This window comes from Pleurodeles waltl, chromosome 2_1, assembly GCF_031143425.1.
Source record: "Pleurodeles waltl isolate 20211129_DDA chromosome 2_1, aPleWal1.hap1.20221129, whole genome shotgun sequence".
NCBI classification, from domain to species: domain Eukaryota; kingdom Metazoa; phylum Chordata; class Amphibia; order Caudata; family Salamandridae; genus Pleurodeles; species Pleurodeles waltl.
In genome coordinates, this window is record NC_090438.1 from 580,965,759 (window position 1) to 580,986,091 (window position 20,333).

The 20,333-nt window shown below is 44.4% G+C and overlaps 1 protein-coding gene across 2 annotated transcripts in view; it reads right to left on the reverse strand.

The window, feature by feature from the left end:
- The window catches only part of RP9 (RP9 pre-mRNA splicing factor), a 120,647-nt gene extending 102,818 nt beyond the window's left edge, over positions 1–17,829 (reverse strand). Inside the window, exon 1 of one of the 2 annotated variants that reach the window (XM_069215448.1) lies at positions 17,543–17,829. In XM_069215448.1, the coding sequence (XP_069071549.1) occupies positions 17,543–17,610 (68 nt within the window). In that variant the 5' untranslated portion in view covers positions 17,611–17,829. Of the gene's footprint in view, positions 1–17,504 lie in introns of both variants that reach the window. The other variant, XM_069215445.1, reaches the window with a different exon arrangement.
- Between the last annotated feature and the right edge of the window lie 2,504 nt (positions 17,830–20,333).

Genomic DNA, 20,333 nt, shown 5'->3' on the forward strand with positions numbered 1-20,333 from the left:
TTCTTGATGTGATGGTGTACATAGAAAATAATAAATTACAAAACGACATTAGATCAGAAACCAACAGCCACCAATAGTATCCTACATGGGTCCAGTTTTCATCCCAAATCACACTTAAAAAAATATCCCACAATGGAGAATTCATTAGGATAAAGAGAAATTGTTCTAATGAAGATGATTATGGTAGGAAATTTGATGAGATGGAACTAAGGTTCTTGGCAAGAGGGTACAAGGCTAGAGATGTAAAGCAAGAAAAACAGAAAGCAAGACAAAAAACTAGAACAAAGACCTTGATTAAAGCGGGAGATCAAAGACCAATGGGGGAATATGACAAGATACGATTGATTCTGAATTACAGTAAAGAAAATTCACAGATTTTGAATAGACACTGGCATCTGATCAGAAAAGATATGGATGTTGGCCCAAGAATGGGGGAAAGACCCTATGTAACATATAGGAAAGTACCAACTCTGATAGATAGGTTAGTAAAAGGCCATTTTGAACTACCCACTGTGCCAAATTGATTAACAGTCTCACAAAAAGGGTTTTTCTGTTGCAATAAAAGCAAAGCATGTAAGATTGGAAGCAATATGAAAACAATTGAGGTTTCTCAGGGCAGAGACATTGTAATTGAAGAAAGGATTACATGTGATACCACGTTTGTGGTATATGTTATAGAATGTCTCTGTGGAATGAGATATGTAGTGCGTACTATCTGTCCATTGAAGAAATGAATATGAGAACACATCAGGGCAGTACAAAATGGTGACATGAATTATGCAATGACCAAACATTTGAAAAATCATGAGAGAGCTGACTGGCTACACATGCGTTTTTTTGGTATAACCATGATCAAAAAGCAGGAAAGAGGTGGGGACAGAGTTCAACAGTTGAGACGGCTAGAATCTAGACTTATCATTAGATTAAAAACGAAGACCCAGTATGGGATCAATGGGGATGAAAAATTCTTTTGCCATCTATAATTGAGAACTCCCTGTGATTCGCTCTCTAAGTATCTGTATAGGGCTTTTAATGTGCTTTTACTATCATCCCTGTAAATCTTTTTGAGTTACTCACTAGAACAATTGAAGATCATGAGGACGTGATACCAGTGTTTTGAGAGTAATGATGAATACCATATAAAATGGTAGGAATATTCAAATAACGTCCAGGAGATGGTCATACAAATGTTAATCTCCGCCAAGTTCTAGATTAATGGTGCCTGAGATCCTGAAATTTAGGACTGGGATTTGCAATTGAGAGTGGGTCAAATAATGTTTGTATGCACACAGTTTTTGTTGAATTTATTTAATGTATGTAGTTAAGTGGATTCGTGTACAAATTTGTGTTTTTATTCACTATTAGGTGTTATATCTGTAAATGATAGAACTACGTATCCCATAATGCACCATTAAGGGATGGAATGGGAGAGACTATAAATTGTGTGTAAATGGATCACTCACCTACCATGATCAAGACCTTTGTTGGTTGAAACGCATTGGTGGTGTTGGGTTAACTCGACTTCTGTTTATGATTAAAAAATAAACTAAAGGATTCCTGTGAGTGCCATGTGTGACTTCTTGTCAATTGGTGAAGTATTAATTGCAGGGCTGGCCCGTCCCTGAAATAAGCACTGACTTAATGGAGTGCGCCAAGAAGGGGCCATTTGGAGGAGAAATAAATATATATATATATATATATATATATATATATATATATATATATATATATCTCTCGTAAGGTTAAAAGAATCACCTCCAACCAGACACAGAGTTAATTGTGTGTAATCACGCTGATCATAAAGTTTGTGATCCAAATTCTCTACCAACTCCTGTAATACGTTTGAATGCTCTCCCTCCTTACACTTTAAGATGAAGAGATTACATTAGATAGCAAAGTGAAGTGCAACAGTACCAGTGAACCTTGCACACCAAGGGTGAACTACACACCCACCATGGAGAATACCCAGTGATCACAGTCTGCCTTAGGATGTGAAAAAAAGGAATCACAACTTTCCCCGGCCTTTGTAGCTTCTTTATGCAAAGTACTCTGCTGCCATTACAACCGCTTCAATAAATAGAGCACATTATTCTCTAGTACTCTCAATCATACACTATTTGTATTACTGTGAGGAATTGGTTTACTGGGGTGTGAGCCCTGGTCAAGTAACAACCACAATCCATGTGAGGGTAAGGGACAAGCAAACCCCAAAATAACCTGTGCTCAATCCCCCTGGCAGCTTGGCACAGAGCAGTCAGGCATAACTTAGAGGCAATGTGTTAAGTATTTGTTAAACACTTCATACAGTACAACAGTAAAAACACCACATAAAACAATACCACACCAGATTTAGAAAAACAGAGCAAAATGTAATAAATAATACAAGACCAAAACTCCAATCATTTGACCCAGAGTTATGATTTTTTAAAGTATAAAGTGTAAAATAGTGCCTGAAAACACACTGTGCCAACCACAGTTCTCTGGTTGCCAACAGGCTAAACGTCGCAGATGGACAGGCTGGAGTTTCTCAGTTGCAGTCCCCGGCAAGAGTAAGATGCTGCAGTGTGTAGAGATGATCTGGCGGGGCATCAAGCTGACTTCCAGTGCAAGTGGTGCAGTCTCAGTGCAAAGGGACCTCTTTGCAGTCACAGAGAGCCCTAAAGCTCGATTCCATTGCTTGTGAGCCACAACAAGAGTCCAAAACCTGAGAGGCACCACTTAGGGGTCAGGAGGTCACTGCAGCTGGGTCCAGGGGCTGTTTCAGAATGTTGGGGGGGCCTTTTATGTCCCCGAGGCTCAGATCCAGAGGCCAGTAGACCAGCCCTTGGAGTCACTCTGGGTTGCAGGTCCAGTGCACCTTCGCCATGCAAGAAGGCAGCAGTTCCTTTAGAGCAGCAGTTCAGAAGAGTGGACATCCGTGTAGCAGCAAAGCAGTTCTTCTTCCTGGCAGATTATTCACAGGTCCAGTTACTGAAGTGGTGGCGTCTGAGGTTAAGTATTTATACCCAGTTGTGCCTTTGAAGTAGGGGAGCAGTTTCTAGAGGTTTCCTTTTGAAGTCTCCAGGCACCCTGCCTTCCTTGTCTTGGCTCCAGACTAACTGTAGGAAAGTACCATCTTGCCCGGCATGTTACCCCCATTTTTACTTGTGTGTCTGTTTGTTTTTGCCTGTGTCACCGGGATCCTGCTAGCCAGGACCCCAGTGCTCAGTTTGTGGCCTATATGTTTTCCCTGTGTGGTGCCTATCTGTATCACTGAGGCTCTGCTAACCAGAACCTCAGTGTTTATGCTCTCTCTGCTTTTAAAATTGTCAGTGCAGACTAGTGACTAATTTTACCAATTCTGATTGGCACACTGGAACACCCTTATAATTCCCTAGTATATGGGACCTAGGTACCCAGGTCATTGGGATTCCAGGAGATCCCTGTGGGCTGCAGCATTTCTTTTGCCACCCATAGGGAGCTCAAACAATTCTTACACAGGACTGCCACAGCAGCCTGAGTGAAATAACATCCACGTTATTTCACAGCCATTTTACACTGCACTTAAGTAACTTATAAGTCACCTATATGTCTAACCCTCACTTGGTGCAGGTTAGATGCAAAGTTACTAAGTGTGAGGGCACCCTGGCACTAGCCAAGGTGCCCCCACATTGTTCAGGGCAATTTCCCCAGACTTTGTGAGTGCGAGGACACCATTACATGCATGAACTACATATAGGTCAATACCTATGTGTAGCTTCACAATGGTAACTCTGAACATGGCCATGTAGCATGTCTAAGATCATGGAAATGGCCCCCCCAAACCAAATCTGGTATTGGAGTGCCAATCCCATGCATTCCTGGTGCTCCAGCATGGACCCCGGGTACTGCCAAACTAACTTTCCGGGGTTTTCTCTGCAGCTACCGCTGCTGCCAACCCCCAGACAGGTTTCTGCCCCCCTGGTGCCTGGGCAGCCCAGTCCCAGGAAGGCAGAACAAAGGATTTCCTCTGAGAGAGGGTGTTACACCCTCTTCCTTTGGAAATAGGTGTTAAGGGCCTGAGAGGAGTAGCGTCTCCTGGCTTCTGGAAATGCTTTGAAGGGCAAAGATGGTACCCTCCTTGCATAAACCAGTCTACATAGGTCCAGGGATCCCCCAGCCCCTGCTCTGGTGTGACACTGGACAAAGGGAAGGGGAGTGACCACTCCCCTGTCCATCACCACCCCAGGGGAGGTGCCCAGAGTTCCTCCAGTGTGTCCCAGACCTCTGCCATCTTGAATGCAGAGGTGTGAGGGCACAATGGAGACCTCTGAGTGGCCAGTGCCAGCAGGTGACGCCAGAGACCCCTCCTGATAGGCTCTTACCTGGTTACGCAGCCAATACTCCTCTGAGGGCTATTTAGAGTCTCCTCTGTGGGTTTCTCTTCTAATAACGAATGCAAGAGCTCACCAGAGTTCCTCTGCACTTCTCTCTTCGACTTCTGCCAAGGATCGACCGCTGACAGGACACCTGTAAAACCGCAACAAAGTAGCGAGAAGACTACCAGCAACATTGTAGCGCCTAATCTTGCCGGCTTTCTCTACTGTTTCCTGGTGGTGCATGCTCTGAAGGCTGTCTGCCTTCACCCTGCACTGGAAGCCCAGAAGAAATCTCCTGTGGGTCGACAAACTTTCCCCTGCGGGTCGACAAACTTTCCCCTGCTAACGAAGGCACCAAACTTCTCCATCACCCGTCCTCTGGGCCCCCTCTCATCTTGACGAGCGTGGTCCCTGGAACACAGGAGCTGGATCCTAGTGACCCTGACAGTCCAGTGGTCCTTCTGTCCAAATTTGGTGGAGGTAAGTCCTTGCCTCCCCACGCCAGACAGTAATCCTGCGTACTGCATGATATGCAGCTGCTAGGGCTTCTGTGCACTCTTGCAAGGATTCCTTCGTGCACAGCCTAGCCCAGGTCCCCAGCACTCCGTCCTGCATTGCTCAACTCACTGAATTGACCACCAACGTCGTGGGACCATCTTTTGTTATGTTGAAATGACCGCCGTGCTCAGATTTCTTGAACGCCTGTTCAAGTGCTTCTGTGGGTGCTACCTGCTTCTGCGTGGGCTCTCTCTTTGTTGCTGAGCATAACCCTCTGTCTCCTCCTCCAAGGGGCGACCTCCTGGTCCTTCCTGGGCCCTGGCAGCACCCATTATCTTCAACTGCGACTCTTGCAGCTAGCAAGGCTTGTTTGCAGTCTTTCTTCGTGGAAACAACTCTGCATCCTCCAGCACGCAGTGGGACATCTTATGACCAAAGGAGAAGTTCATGGCACCCTCCGTTGTTGCAGAATCTTCGGCTTCTTCCACCCGGAGGCACCCCTTTTGCACCTTCATCCGGGGTTTAATGGGCTCCTGCCCCCCTGGACACTTGCGTGGCTCTTGGACTTGGTCCCCTTCCTTTGCAGGTCCTCAGGTCCAGGAATCCGTCTTCAGTGCTTTGCAGTCAGTTGTTGTCTTTGCAGAATCCCCTATCTCCAATTTACTGTCTCTCTGGGGTAGTAGGGTAACTTTACTCCTACTTTTCAGGGTCTTGGGGTTGGGTATCTTGCACACCCTTAGTGTTTTCTTACACTTCCATCGACCCTCTACACACTACACTAGGCCTGGCGTCCATTTGTGGTTCGCATTCCACTTTTGGAGTATATGGTTTGTGTTGCCCCTAGGCCCTAGGCCTATTGTCTCCTATTGCATTCTATTGTGTTCTACAGTGTTTGCACTACTTTTCTAAGTGTTTTACTTACCTGATTTTGGTTTGTGTGTATATCTTGTGTATTTTACTTACCTCCTAAGGGAGTATATCCTCTGAGATACTTTTGGCATATTGTCACTAAAATAAAGTACCTTTATTTTTAGTAACTCCGAGTATTGGGTTTCTTATGATATAGTGCTATATGATGTAAGTGGTATAGTAGCATGTCTCCTAGTTCAGCCTAAGCTGCTCTGCTATAGCTACCTCTATCATCCTAAGCTGCTAGAACACTACTAATAAGGGATAACTGGACCTGGTACCACTAGGTACCCACTAGAAGCCAGGCCAGCCTCCTACACTAACTAAAGGGGTATACGGCTCTTTGTGTAGATACAGAACACAGCCTATTCAAGTGTGATTGGAGTTGTTATCAGCTCCTCCCACTCATCCTGCCAGTGCTGGACCATCCAGGCACAAGAAAACTCCCTATTCTCCCTTCCTACGCCTAGGAGGAGTACACAAAGCTCAGCAGCCAGCTACACCCAGTCATGTGACCCGTGTACAGGCTACAGACACTAAATGGCTAAGGCAAGAAAATGCCAACTCTCTTAAAGCAACATTTTCAGAGTTGCAATTAAAATCCAAATTCACCATAAACTGGAATTCTAAATTATGATTCGAGAGACATCAAACATGAACTGAATCTTTCTTGCCATTTGGAAATTACACTTATAAAATGTAGTAAGGCTACTCCAATGTTATACTATATGAGAGGTAGGCCTTGCAGTATTAAAAAACTAATTTGGGAGTTTTTCACTAATAGGGCATGTAAACTTAAAAGAACATGTCCTACTTTCTAAATACATTGTAATCTGCCCTCTGGTTGTCCAGACCCTACACGAGGGTTGACCGATATACATTAAAAAGGAAGGCGTCTGGCAAGGGGTTTAGATTGCCAGGTCGAAATGGCATTTTAAAAGCTGCACACAAAGGCTGCTATGGGAGGCCTAAGACTTAATTCAAAGGGATACTAAAGTGGGTGGCACAATTAGTGTTGCAGACCAACAAGTAGCATTTAATTTACAGGCCCTGGGCACAAGTAGTGCCACTTTACTCAGGACTTATAAGTAAATTGAATATGCCAGTGGGGTATAAGCCAGTGCTACTATGTTTAGAAGAGAGACCACATTCAGTTTAGTACTGGTTAACAGTGGTAAGGAGCACTGGGTCCTAAAACCAACAGAAACAAATTCAGCATTAATAGTAGGAGTGAAGGCAAAAGGTTGAGGGGTGACCATGCTGCATGGGCCAAGTATAACAGTTACACTAAAGCCCCAACCAAGAAACGGTTAGTGTATGAAAAGCACACTGGTGCTCAGTGTCTTAGCCCCCGTTCAAACCATACAGAGTTGTGATGCTATAGGTTGGGTATGAGTATGTATAATGAAATTGCAGCAGTGTCTGAAAAAGAAATACACTATTAGCATCTGATTTGAATTTGGGAGGATAAAAACATGTTTCTCCTGAGAAAACAACTAGAGGCTGATCCAGTTTGTGTGGTTCTAAGGACATGTTCCACATGGTTTATTCCAAAGCAGTGCAGACGACAACTACAATGTTCCCTCTTTTATTCACAATGCCAAAGCTGCCTAAGTTAAAACTGCAAGCCTGTGGGATTCACCTACACATTTAACCAAAAACCCTAGCATGAGGTAAGAGCTGGATCCCGACAATGTAAAAAAGTGACATCCCCTTTCCACTCAAAATGATTACATACAAAGGTAACAGACATGTAACATGTGGTTTACGTAGCTCGTTATCCCTTGTTTGTGGTTTATTAGCCATAAACAGCCATGCGTTACTATTACCTAAACCATATGATACTCTTTAACAAATATACCAGGATGAAACCTTAAGTTACAAGCAACATTGTTATCATACAGACATCAATCACAGCTCTACATTATTGACTATACTTGCTTGCTAGAAGACACTGCTAGAAAGACAACTTGGTGAGTGAAACTGTTGCTGCAAAGATATTTATCTGTGAAACACACATTTTAATTAGCATACATTTGTGACGGTAAAATGCCTGTTATAGGACACAGTGTAGTCTGCAGATGACAGTGCTTCTTATTTTGGAGATACCTTGGCTGCCTTTTTTTTACAGAGACAAACTAACTTCACAATCTTCATGGAAATATTTGCTATTACTGATGGTTTGAGAAAGTGGAACACTTTTGTATCTTTTGCACAATCAATTTATGAACTGTTTGCCATGCACCGTCCCAGATATCCAGCCCAGTGTAGTGTGCGGAATCCAGACTCTGTTCCCCTCTTTCCCAGAGAGGCTGGAACAATTTCTATAGTAGGCAGTGCTGTTTAACGATGTCAACTCAGTACGGTTAAGGGGTTCAAAAATCAACAGCGTTACTGTAAGAGCAACAAATTAGCCAAAGTCATTCAGCAATTAGTGTGGAGACAGGGATTGTCCTCAGGTCCTTTGTATTTTGCTAAAATAATATCTTTAGTACACGTTTCTGAATGCATGGATAAAGTGAGCCATGTTCAATCACTGTGTACACCTTGTTAAACAAAATAGCGTCTGCGGGCTAATAAATCACCAGAGACACCCAGAGGGCTATGCCTAGAATTTTTACGAGAGAAGAGACAGGGTTTACTTTGATTCCTAACTTATGATGGTAAGTTTTGAAGATGTTTCGGAAGAAGGTGTCTTGCAATGTTATTCTGCAACTCCAAAACCCATGTGTTACTGTGATAAAATATTGTGACAAATGGGATTCCTAGATGCACTTCAGGAAAATGTCTAACATCAGAAATGGTGTCCTCTTGAAAGACTGAACATAAGCAGTAACGCATGTCACAATTAGAATCTTGGCATAAATATGATAATTGGGTATTCATTATGTTTAAAAGCACGATCAAGAACACTGCCGGGAGAAATGCTTTTATTAGAAATACTATAAAGTAAATAGTTATACTTTAGAATATTATTCTATGAAACATTGCCTCTCATACTACTATTCAAATCAGACCATGCTAGGTTAGCGGGGAACAGTACATGGCCTTGCAATATTGTCTGGCAGACGTCTTCATCTGCTGAGGGTTATAGAACAGTGTGTACTACATAAATCTCAACCTGCCATCTTTATTACTTAGCAGAATTTAGACTAATACTGACTGTTGTCATATTCTGTGGAGATGTTCAAGTAAGATTTTTTTTTTTTTTATTATTATTTTTTTAGTTTAGCCTGTTGATTCTATCCATGTAGGTCCAGATGAAAAAGTTAGCCTACAAAGTTTAGCATTAGGAAATTACAGCATACTAGTACTTTTATTTATATAGATCAATCACTTATAGCTCTGCTCATAGTAACAGTCACAAACTATGCTGCTCTTGAAATTATTGCAGTACAGACATAACTCTTCTTCAAATGCATGCAAACATCAAGTCCAGATAATGCCCATAGTCGCTAAACATGCGGTCTTTGGCAATATCACAATTTGCTCAGCGCTCTGCTTTCAGTGAGTGCTCTGGCCTGATACATTAGGCTCTGTCAGTACTTTATTCTTGAGAAAAGTAGTTCACACTGTGAGCAGTATACTCACTCACATGTCTAATCATTTTAAGGTATTTCATATAGGTATGAGTACTTCATATGACACATTTTAACATTAAGAAATGTATTATGTTTGGAATTTGTGAAGTTCAGGATATTGTTTGTGCTAATGCTCTAGTACTGTCGTTATTTATGTATTCAACAGTGTGTTTTGTTTTCATTGCTTACATATGCAGTAAATAAGGTAAAAGCGCATCATTTAAAAGCGGACTTTCAGTGACCGTGATCCAACACTGCAGCTGCTTCTGCTGATAGCTATTACCGTTTCTTGTCCACAGTTTTTCACAAATAGATAAGACCCTCCTAGCCAATGTCACATAGGATACAAAGGCTGAGTTGACTGAGAGCCTATGATTCTCAAGTGAACACATCTCAGTCAGACATGCACAATGCACTATTAAATGCTTTGAAATGCAGTGTTTGGGTCATGTTTTTAAAAATGATCTGTCAGACACCTGATTTTTTGTTTGCTTACTCAGTGATCCATGTCTTGGATGGACTGTCCCCCTGTTTACATTAAGTAACTGGTGAATGTAGTCTGTACCTTTTGAAATTAAGTGTGTTGGGTATGTTTCTTTAGACCAAGAAGAAATGTTTGGTCACATCACACTTTAACATAAAGAGGCTTACAAAAATCGACAAATATGTTGGTATAGCTATACCTCAGAAAAGTAGCTAGCAACTGCTTTCTGGCATCTGTCTGTGCAATGTCCCTTTGCTAAATCTTCGTTCTTTCACCAACTCCTGGACCTAGTAATTTACACAAAGGCTGTGCTTTTCAGAAAAACAAATGTGAACATAGAACTGCTTAAGAAGTTCCCATGACGTCCTGATTTTTAATGTGTTTAAGCTTAGGATTCAGTGGTATACACACTAAAATTGCTGTTTGAACTGTTGGCTCTTGCTGTGGTTTCCCCTGCCCGTTTGGTTTCTGCCCTCCTGTTTTGTGTGATCCTGTGCCGAATTTAGATTTTGCTGGCTTTAGCACTTTGGGCACTTTGCCACTGCTGACCAGTGCTAAATTGCAAATGCTCACTGTATAAATTGTATTAGCAATTGGTTTTATCCATGACTGGCATATCTGATTTACTAGTAAGTCCCTAGTAGAGGGCACCAGTTGTGCCCAGGGCCTGTAAATCAAATGCTACTAGTGGGCCTGTGTGAGAAAGTAGCCTCTTTCTAGCCTTGTTACCCCCACTTTTGGCCTGTTTGTGAGTGTATGTTAGGGTGTTTTCACTGTCTCACTGGGATCCTGCTAGCCAGGGCCCAGTGCTCATAGTGAAAACCCTATGTTTTCAGTATGTTTGTTATGTGTCACTGGGACCCTGCTAGTCAGGACCCCAGTGCTCATAAGTTTGTGGCCTATATGTGTGTGTTCCCTGTGTAGTGCCTAACTGTCTCACTGAGGCTCTGCTAATCAGAACCTCAGTGGTTATGCTCTCTCATTTCTTTCAAAATTGTCACTAACAGGCTAGTGACCAATTTTACCAATTTACATTGGCTTACTGGAACACCCCTATAATTCCCTAGTATATGGTACTGAGGTACCCAGGGTATTGGGGTTCCAGGAGATCCCTATGGGCTGCAGCATTTCTTTTGCCACCCATAGGGAGCTCTGACAATTCTTACACAGGCCTGCCACTGCAGCCTGAGTGAAATAACGTCCACGTTATTTCACAGCCATTTTACACTGCACTTAAGTAACTTATAAGACACCTATATGTCTAACCTTTACCTGGTAAAGGTTAGGTGCAAAGTTACTTAGTGTGAGGGCACCCTGGCACTAGCCAAGGTGCCCCCACATTGTTCAGGGCCAATTCCCCGGACTTTGTGAGTGCGGGGACACCATTACACGCGTGTACTACATATAGGTCACTACCTATATGTAGCTTCACAATGGTAACTCCGAATATGGCCATGTAACATGTCTATGATCATGGAATTGCCCCCTCTATGCCATCCTGGCATAGTTGGCACAATCCCATGATCCCAGTGGTCTGTAGCACAGACCCTGGTACTGCCAAACTGCCTTTCCTGGGGTTTCACTGCAGCTGCTGCTGCTGCCAACCCCTCAGACAGGCATCTGCCCTCCTGGGGTCCAGCCAGGCCTGGCCCAGGATGGCAGAACAAAGAACTTCCTCTGAGAGAGGGTGTGACACCCTCTCCCTTTGGAAAATGGTGTGAAGGCAGGGGAGGAGTAGCCTCCCCCAGCCTCTGGAAATGCTTTCTTGGGCACAGATGTGCCCAATTCTGCATAAGCCAGTCTACACCGGTTCAGGGGACCCCTTAGCCCTGCTCTGGCGCGAAACTGGACAAAGGAAAGGGGAGTGACCACTCCCCTGACCTGCACCTCCCCTGGGAGGTGTCCAGAGCTCCTCCAGTGTGCTCCAGACCTCTGCCATCTTGGAAACAGAGGTGCTGCTGGCACACTGGACTGCTCTGAGTGGCCGGTGCCACCAGGTGACGTCAGAGACTCCTGCTGATAGGCTCCTTCAGGTGTTAGTAGCCTATCCTCTCTCCTAGGTAGCCAAACCCTCTTTTCTGGCTATTTAGGGTCTCTGTCTCTGGGGAAACTTTAGATAACGAATGCAAGAGCTCAGCCGAGTTCCTCTGCATCTCTCTCTTCACCTTCTGATAAGGAATCGACTGCTGACCGCGCTGGAAGCCTGCAAAACTGCAACAAAGTAGCTAAGACGACTACTGCAACTATGTAACGCTGATCCTGCCGCCTTCTCGACTGTTTTCCTGTTTGTGCATGCTGTGGGGGTAGTCTGCCTCCTCTCTGCACCAGAAGCTCCGAAGAAATCTCCCGTGGGTCGACGGAATCTTCCCCCTGCAACCGCAGGCACCAAAAAGCTGCATTACCGGTCCCTTGGGTCTCCTCTCAGCACGACGAGCGAGGTCCCTCGAATCCAGCGACTCTGTCCAAGTGACCCCCACAGTCCAGTGACTCTTCAGTCCAAGTTTGGTGGAGGTAAGTCCTTGCCTCACCTCGCTGGGCTGCATTGCTGGGAACCGCGACTTTTGCAGCTACTCCGGCCCCTGTGCACTTCCGGCGGAAATCCTTTGTGCACAGCCAAGCCTGGGTCCACGGCACTCTAACCTGCATTGCACGACGTTCTAAGTTGGTCTCCGGCGACGTGGGACTCCTTTGTGCGACTTCGGGTGAGCACCGTTTCACGCATCCTCGTACTGCCTGTTTCTGGCACTTCTCCGGGTGCTACCTGCTGCTGAGAGGGCTCCTTGTCTTGCTCGACGTCCCCTCTCTCTCCTGGTCCAATTTGCGACCTCCTGGTCCCTCCAGGGCCACAGCAGCGTCCAAAAACGCTAACCGCACGATTTGCAGCTAGCAAGGCTTGTTGGCGTTCTTTCGGCGGGAAAACACTTCTGCACGACTCTCCACGGCGAGAGGGATCCGTCCACCAAAGGGGAAGTCTCTAGCCCTTTTCGTTCCTGCAGAAACCTCAGCTTCTTCTGTCCAGTAGAAGCTTCTTTGCACCCGCAGCTGGCATTTCCTGGGCATCTGCCCATCTCCGACTTGCTTGTGACTTTTGGACTTGGTCCCCTTGTTCCACAGGTACCCTAGATTGGAAATCCACAGTTGTTGCATTGTTGGTTTGTGTCTTTCCTGCATTATTCCTCTAACACGACTTCTTTGTCCTTAGGGGAACTTTAGTACACTTTGCACTCACTTTTCAGGGTCTTGGGGAGGGTTATTTTTCTAACTCTCACTATTTTCTAATAGTCCCAGCGACCCTCTACAAGGTCACATAGGTTTGGGGTCCATTCGTGGTTCACATTCCACTTTTGGAGTATATGGTTTGTGTTGCCCCTATCCCTATGTTTCCCCATTGCATCCTATTGTAACTATACATTGTTTGCACTGTTTTCTAAGACTATACTGCATATTTTTGCTATTGTGTATATATATCTTGTGTATATTTCCTATCCTCTCACTGAGGGTACACTCTAAGATACTTTGGCATATTGTCATAAAATTAAAGTACCTTTATTTTTAGTATAACTGTGTATTGTGTTTTCTTATGATATTGTGCATATGACACTAAGTGGTACTGTAGTAGCTTCACACGTCTCCTAGTTCAGCCTAAGCTGCTCTGCTAAGCTACCATTATCTATCAGCCTAAGCTGCTAGACACCCTATACACTAATAAGGGATAACTGGGCCTGGTGCAAGGTGCAAGTACCCCTTGGTACTCACTACAAGCCAGTCCAGCCTCCTACAGCCTGCAGCACTGATGGCACCACCCACATGAGAAGCCCTGTAAACATGTCTCAGACATGCCACTGAGTTGTCTGAGTGTGCAGTTGCTAGCAACTGCTAGCTGTTCTGTCATGGGAGTGAAAGAACTTTACTTAGCTTTCTACATCCTGCTTCTAAAGATTCTCCAAAGGTTTGGACTGAGCTTGCCACCTATTAGAAGTCTCAGGGACATCAAAGACTTCATCTGCCAGCACCTGAGCTTTCTTGCTGAGAGTCCTGACTCGCCAAGTGCTGCCAAATCCAGTTCCTGGGCCCTTGGGAGTGAGTTCTGGTGTAATCAAGAGACTAAGGTCCTCATTTCAACCTTGGCAGGCGGCGGAGGCTGCCCGCCAAGGTTGAACCGCCAAACGGCCCCCTATGCGGCTGCAAACTTGCCAGCTGCATTTCAACATCCCCACTGGGCCATAACATTGCAGCCGGCTCCTAATGGTGCCGGCTGCAATGTGGCGGTGCGGCGGGTGCAGCAGCACCCGTCGCGCTTTCCACTGTCTGCTAAGCAGACACTGGAAATCGCGATGGGGCTGTGCATGGGAGCCCCTGCATTGCCCATGCCAAGTGCATGGGCAGTGGAGGGGCCCCCACAGGCCCCGCGAGTCCCCTTACCGCCAGCCTTTCCATGGCGGTGTCTACCGCCATGGACAGGCTGGCGGTAAGGGGAGTCAAAATCCCAAGGGCAGCGCTGCTTGCAGCGTTGCCCTGGTGGATTGCGACCGCCGGGACCTCCATGGCGGTAAACCACCGGTCCCGGCAGTACCGCCACATTCAAAATGTGGCATTTTGTACCGCCAGCCTGTTGGTGGTACGAACGCCACTTTAACCCTGGCAGTCACTGACCGCCAGGGTTGAAATGAGGCCCTAAATATATTGACTCCAGAGCGACTTCGGAACCGGCGCCACTGTCAGACTCCATGCCGCTGCCTGCACTGGAGCTGTGGTCCCAGCTGAGTGCAACGACTGCGACCAATGCTGCAGGCCCACCGGTGCCACAGCACCTCCAATGTCCCACCACAGTACGAGTCCTGAGTGCCGTGTTCCCAACATCCGGGACACCAGGCTCCGGCTCTGTCGCAGCACCTGTGGCCCCGTGGGGTAATAGCGACACCGTGAAGTCAACGCCTCGCGTCCTGTCCTGCCGGATTCATCGACCCCACCTGATCGTAAGGAACCAGCGCCTCGCCACAGGCACTGCATCACCTCCCCTGCAACTGTAAGGAACCGACGCCTCACCTCCCCTGCACCCCTGCATAGTAGTAAGGAACCAATGCCTCACCCCCCCAGTAGCAGTAAGGAACCGATGCCGCACTGGCTCCAGTGATGCCTCTCCTACCCGACTCTAAGCAGTGTCTTTGTTTCCTTATCATTTTGAAAGGTTCTGTGCCTGGGGTACTTGCCACTCTGTGACTGGCCGACACTCCCTCGTGTGGCATTGGACAGTTGGGAACAACTCCGTCAAAACATTGTGACAACCCCAGTTGGAGCTATTGTGTTTCTAAGCGCTTTACTGAGATTTAGGGCCAGATGTAGGAAGCCTTTTGCGCCTCGCAAACGGCGAAAAACACAGTTTGCGAGGCGCAAAAGGCCTTACGCGATGCAGAGTCACATTTTGCGAGTCGGTACTGACTCGCAAAATGTGATTCCGACTCGCAAATAGGAAAGGGTGTTCCCTTCCTATTTGCGACTGCATCGCGATGTTGAGTTGCTTTGTGACCGCGAAAGCGGTCGCAAACCAACTCGCAGTTACCATCCACTTGAAGTGGATGGTAACTCATTTGCAAAAGGGAAGGGGTCCCCATGGGACCCCTTCCCCTTTGTGAATGCCACAAAAAGTATCATTAAGAGCAGGCAGTGGTACTATGGACCACTGCCTACTCTGAAAAAACCGAAACTAAATGGTTTCGGTATTTTTTCTTTTTGCAGCTCGTTTTCCTTTAAGGAAAACGGGCTGCAAAAAGAAAAGAAAAAAACTGCTTTATTTAAAAGCAGTCACAGACATGGTGGTCTGCTGTCTCCAGCAGGCCACCATCTCTGTGAGTGCCTAGACTCGCTATGGGGTCGCAAACTGCGACCCACCTCATTAATATTCATGAGGTGGGTCTTTGCAACTCCATAGCGAGTCGCAGAAGGTGTCTGAGACACCTTTCTGCATTTCATTTTGCGAGTTGCAAATTGCGAGTCGCTAGTACTCGCAATTTGCAACTCGCAAAATGAAACCTACCTACATCTGGCCCTTAATCTTTAAAAATGTGTATCTTTACTTGTGTATGTTAAATGTTTGTCTTTTTTTTGTTTTACTCAGATAATTATTGGCTATTTTTCTAAACTGGTGTGGAGTACTTTTGTTGTGTTTTCACTCATTTATTGTGTGAATGTGTGTGTACAAATATATATATATATATATATATATATATACACACATACATACATTGGCTCAGAGACAAGGCTGGCTGCTCATGCCAATCTATCAAGGGTGTGAGCAGGGGTTATCTTAGCGGCATGACTCCCTTACCCTAACTACAGTGAGGGTCCCTACGTGGAAAGGGTGCAACCCACTGCCAACCAGAGACCCCATTTCTAACAACTACTCTATCTCACCCTATACCTCCCTCAATCTATTCTCTGTCTCCAATTTCTGACTCATCCCAAACCTCATTCTACTATTATGATCACCAAAAAAAACCTTTCCAGACTCTGACCTCCCTCCTTGTATTCATCCCAAATCTCATCTTACTACTAAGATAGCCCAACTAACACTTTTTAGACTATTCCCTCTTCTATCCCTCCATTATTCTATTCAATCCAACTAAACAGACTCACATGTCGACTGCTCAAAGTAACTCATATTTTCCTATATTAATCCTTTTAGGGTAACGGAGTAGCATGCTACTTGCCAAAAAAGTGCTTCGATGCCTAGTCAGGGGTAGTAAGCGCTATATAAATACAGTTACAATACTCTAAACGTATGACACATACTTCAATAAGCCTTGTTTTTGCCCATTGTCTTGCTGACCTTTTCTCTGGATGTCTGTGGCACCTGCCTCATCCCTAGCGTCAGCTCTCCTTCTATTTCCATACAATTACATTACAATCTACAGGCGCATCACATTTCTCTATAAACTAGAAGCATTCAGCAGTCCTCAGGCATACACTTGTGCATCTATTCAACTAATATTATCTATGAAGTATCTCGCCCCACTGTATCTATCAAGAGAATAGTGTTATTAAGTCGTCAGAGGCACCCATCTATAGTCTGCCACTATGTCAAAATAAAGTTGAATTGAAGACCGGTATCAATTAACATTCAATGTAATTCTATATACATTAGCGGTATGGAATGGAGATGTTTAATTTTCGATTACCATTTTCAATTTACATAGAAGCAGTAAATATTAAAATATCTCATTAAAGCTTGGTTTCATCCTACTGAGACTTGTACCTCGTTTTCATTGTTGTTTAGCTATTTCAGCAAGGAAGAGGTAATTTTATCAACGTCATTGTCACCTTAAGGGTGCGTTCGATCCAATAGGGGGGATACATGCTAATATTCAATATTGGGATACACACTGTGGCTGTGAAGATAATGGGGGAGCAGTGCTTTAAATGGGCAAGTACTCTCAGGTACTGAGTACCTGCACTTCCTTAATTTGAAGGGGAGAGTACCTGCACTTCTCAGCCCTGTTGCAATGCATTACAATGCATGAGTACCGGCACTTCTCAGGAACGAACAGGTACTCTAAGTAGAGAGTACATGCACTTCTATATTTCCATTTGAAGCACTAGGGGAAATGCAACTTCAGAAGAAAAACACGTGATTTAGAGGGTACATGTTCATGGCGCACATAATTTGGACATGGAGCATAGAATTAACACGCTGCTTACAAGGACTCGACATGTTTGATCTGCTGTAGCTTGAGCACCTCTTCCTTTCGCCTCCGTTTCTCCCTGCGGTCTTCTTTCCGCCTGTGGGGGCTGGAGCACAGATCATCCTGCTGCTGGGAGGAGGAGGATCTGCGTCGCCGGCGGCTGCTGGACTCTGCTTCTACTCCCGGCTTCTCCCGTAAGGACATGACGAACTCCTACAACTACCACCACCAACGTCCACTCAGGAACAGACGATCCGCTGACTGCTCGCTGCCCACAAACTAGGCAGGCACAGAGAACGCAGCCTGTAGCCTTATGGAAACAGAAGACGGATGCCATTGCATTTTCTTCTCGGCATATCTTTGGTCGCACCGAACTGTGGTGGCCATCTTGGAATGGTCTTATTTGTAATGGGACTATCGAAATGTTTCCCCGATCTGATACATTTTTTAGCAATATCTTAACAAAACACAGTTATTACGGAGAGCGTTCAAATCATTTTGTTGAGTGACCACGCTTAAAAAAGAGATTAAAATACCGTCGGGTCAATACAATTTCCTAAAAGCGTGTTTCCTCGAAATATCCTCTGGGGCTCTTTTTGTCCTGCCAAAAAGACCCAAAAAATAAAAGTAAAACTCGATACTTTTCTGTGAATAGCACCAGGACAATAGATTTATGTGCAATTTTACTAATTGGTTGTCCATATTTGATTACACCACTGTAGTCTCTCCATAAACCTAATAACTAGGGCGTAGGAGAGAGACACTACAATTCAGGGGGAACGGAGGACAACTGACAGCCTTGGGGAGAACCGGGACAAGGGTCTGGCTCGGCTCTTAGAGCCAAATCATGAACCGAGCCACCATAAAATGTAAAGCATGCAACAAATGTCATAAAAAAATATGATAAAGACGTTGAGCTACAATCCCATTTATTGAAAATAATAAATTTTAAACATAAAACATGAATATCCCTGTGCTCTTATAACGTCGACACAAGTTAGCAAAAGGTTCAAGTTTGAAATGTTCTCTAGGTATATAGCCTATATTATGTTAAATTTCTGGGAAAGGGCAAGGGCCTAATGGATTTCCAGTGAGCTTCTACAAAAATGTAGATTTTACTAGTAATTTATGACGGAAAGTCTTAATTTTATTAAAGACACGGAGGCTCATATCATGCTTCTCTTACTTGCTTTAATTTCTGGTGCAGTTTTGCTTACGTTTTTCGCTCCCATTGGCTTCTTTAGGGAGTTGTAGTTTCTTGACTGCTGCTATTGAAATTAAAGCAAGTAAGAGAAGCATAATATGAGCCTCCGTTCTTGACATAAAATTCAAAGACAGTCTGTTACCTCATATGGAATCCTTAAGAAAACATTTCAAAGTATCTGGGAAAGTCTTAGGTTCACCATCTGATGCCCCAACCCCGATGATACCTAAAGATGGGAAAGACCTCCTAGAAGTTAAAAACTGCAGAACTATTTCCCTATTAAATGTAGACTGTGAGATCTATGCAAACATTCTGTCACTGTGACTGGAAAATGTTCTTCTCCCACTGATTCACAGAGCCCAGACTGGCTTTGTGAAAGATTTGTGAAAGAAAGACATCAAGCTCTTCTATCACATCATAGAAACGGTGTCCTTTCTCATGGTGGTCTTGGTTCTGGAAGCAGGAATGGTATTTGATAAAGTTTTGTGGACCTTCCTGTGTTCAGTCATACACAAACTCACACTCGGTAACACGTTTATGTGCATAGTTTCTACTCTCTGTAGCTGACCTTCTGCCTGTATACAGTTCAATGGATACCTCTTTGGTAAAATACATCTTTCCCAAGGGAAAAGACAAGGGTGTCAACTTTCTCACTGCTATTCTTGCTAGCTATCGAACCCTTGCTATCGACAATCAGGATAAACGCATCCATCAAGGGGATCCCGTTCGCAAAGGACTCATATAAAGTTGTGGCATAGCTGACTGTGTGCTGATTTTGTCACAAGAAGCGGAGGCTGCCTTATAAGCAATTTTAGATACAATTTACCTTTATGCAAATGTATTAGGTTGCTCACTAAATCTAGATAAAACCAAAATGTTCCCCTTAATTTACCATAGAGAAGATTCAAGAGTCCATGTTTCTACCTACAGGCTGTGACATGCTGGTCGTAGTTTGGAGACCCCTGGTGTAGGTAGTTAAGAGAATGGTTTAATTAGATGATCTTCAATATCTGTCCACAGGGGTTTGTCACTGTCTCTGGGTCGAACCCACCAGATAGCCTGTCCTATTAAAATGAGCATTAAGTATTTGAAGAACTAATTCCACCTTCGGACTTTCTATTTTTAGTTTATTCATAGAAATCCTACTCCTCTTGTTCTTCGACACGAAGTCTGATATCAGAATGTGTAAGTTTTTAAAGAAGTTGGTTAAGAGTTGAAAGGGAAGCATAAAGGTGACAAACTTAACTTAAGGGGCTATCATCGTTTTTGATACATTCTGCTGTCTTCAGCCTAGTCATACATTTTGGGGACCATGTGGAGAGTAGATCATTAACTTTTTGAAGGAGGTTGTCCAGCTTGCTTTCTAGTTTTTTTGAGGTTACTACTAAATTGTATCCTGAGGTGTTTAATTTGGGATGGTTGTCATCGTAATTTAAAATGTAAGACATAGAGGTGGTGCACCACTTATCAAAGTTATCAGTTCATATGTAAGAAATCCAGTCCTTTTGAGATAAGATATGACAATACTTCTCTTTGCCAGTCTCCCTTTCTCTCCTGTCACACTTTTTGGTCTTTATTGTTGTCCATTTAATTTCATGTAATTATCTGTATTTATGTCCTTACATATATGTAGACATTCTC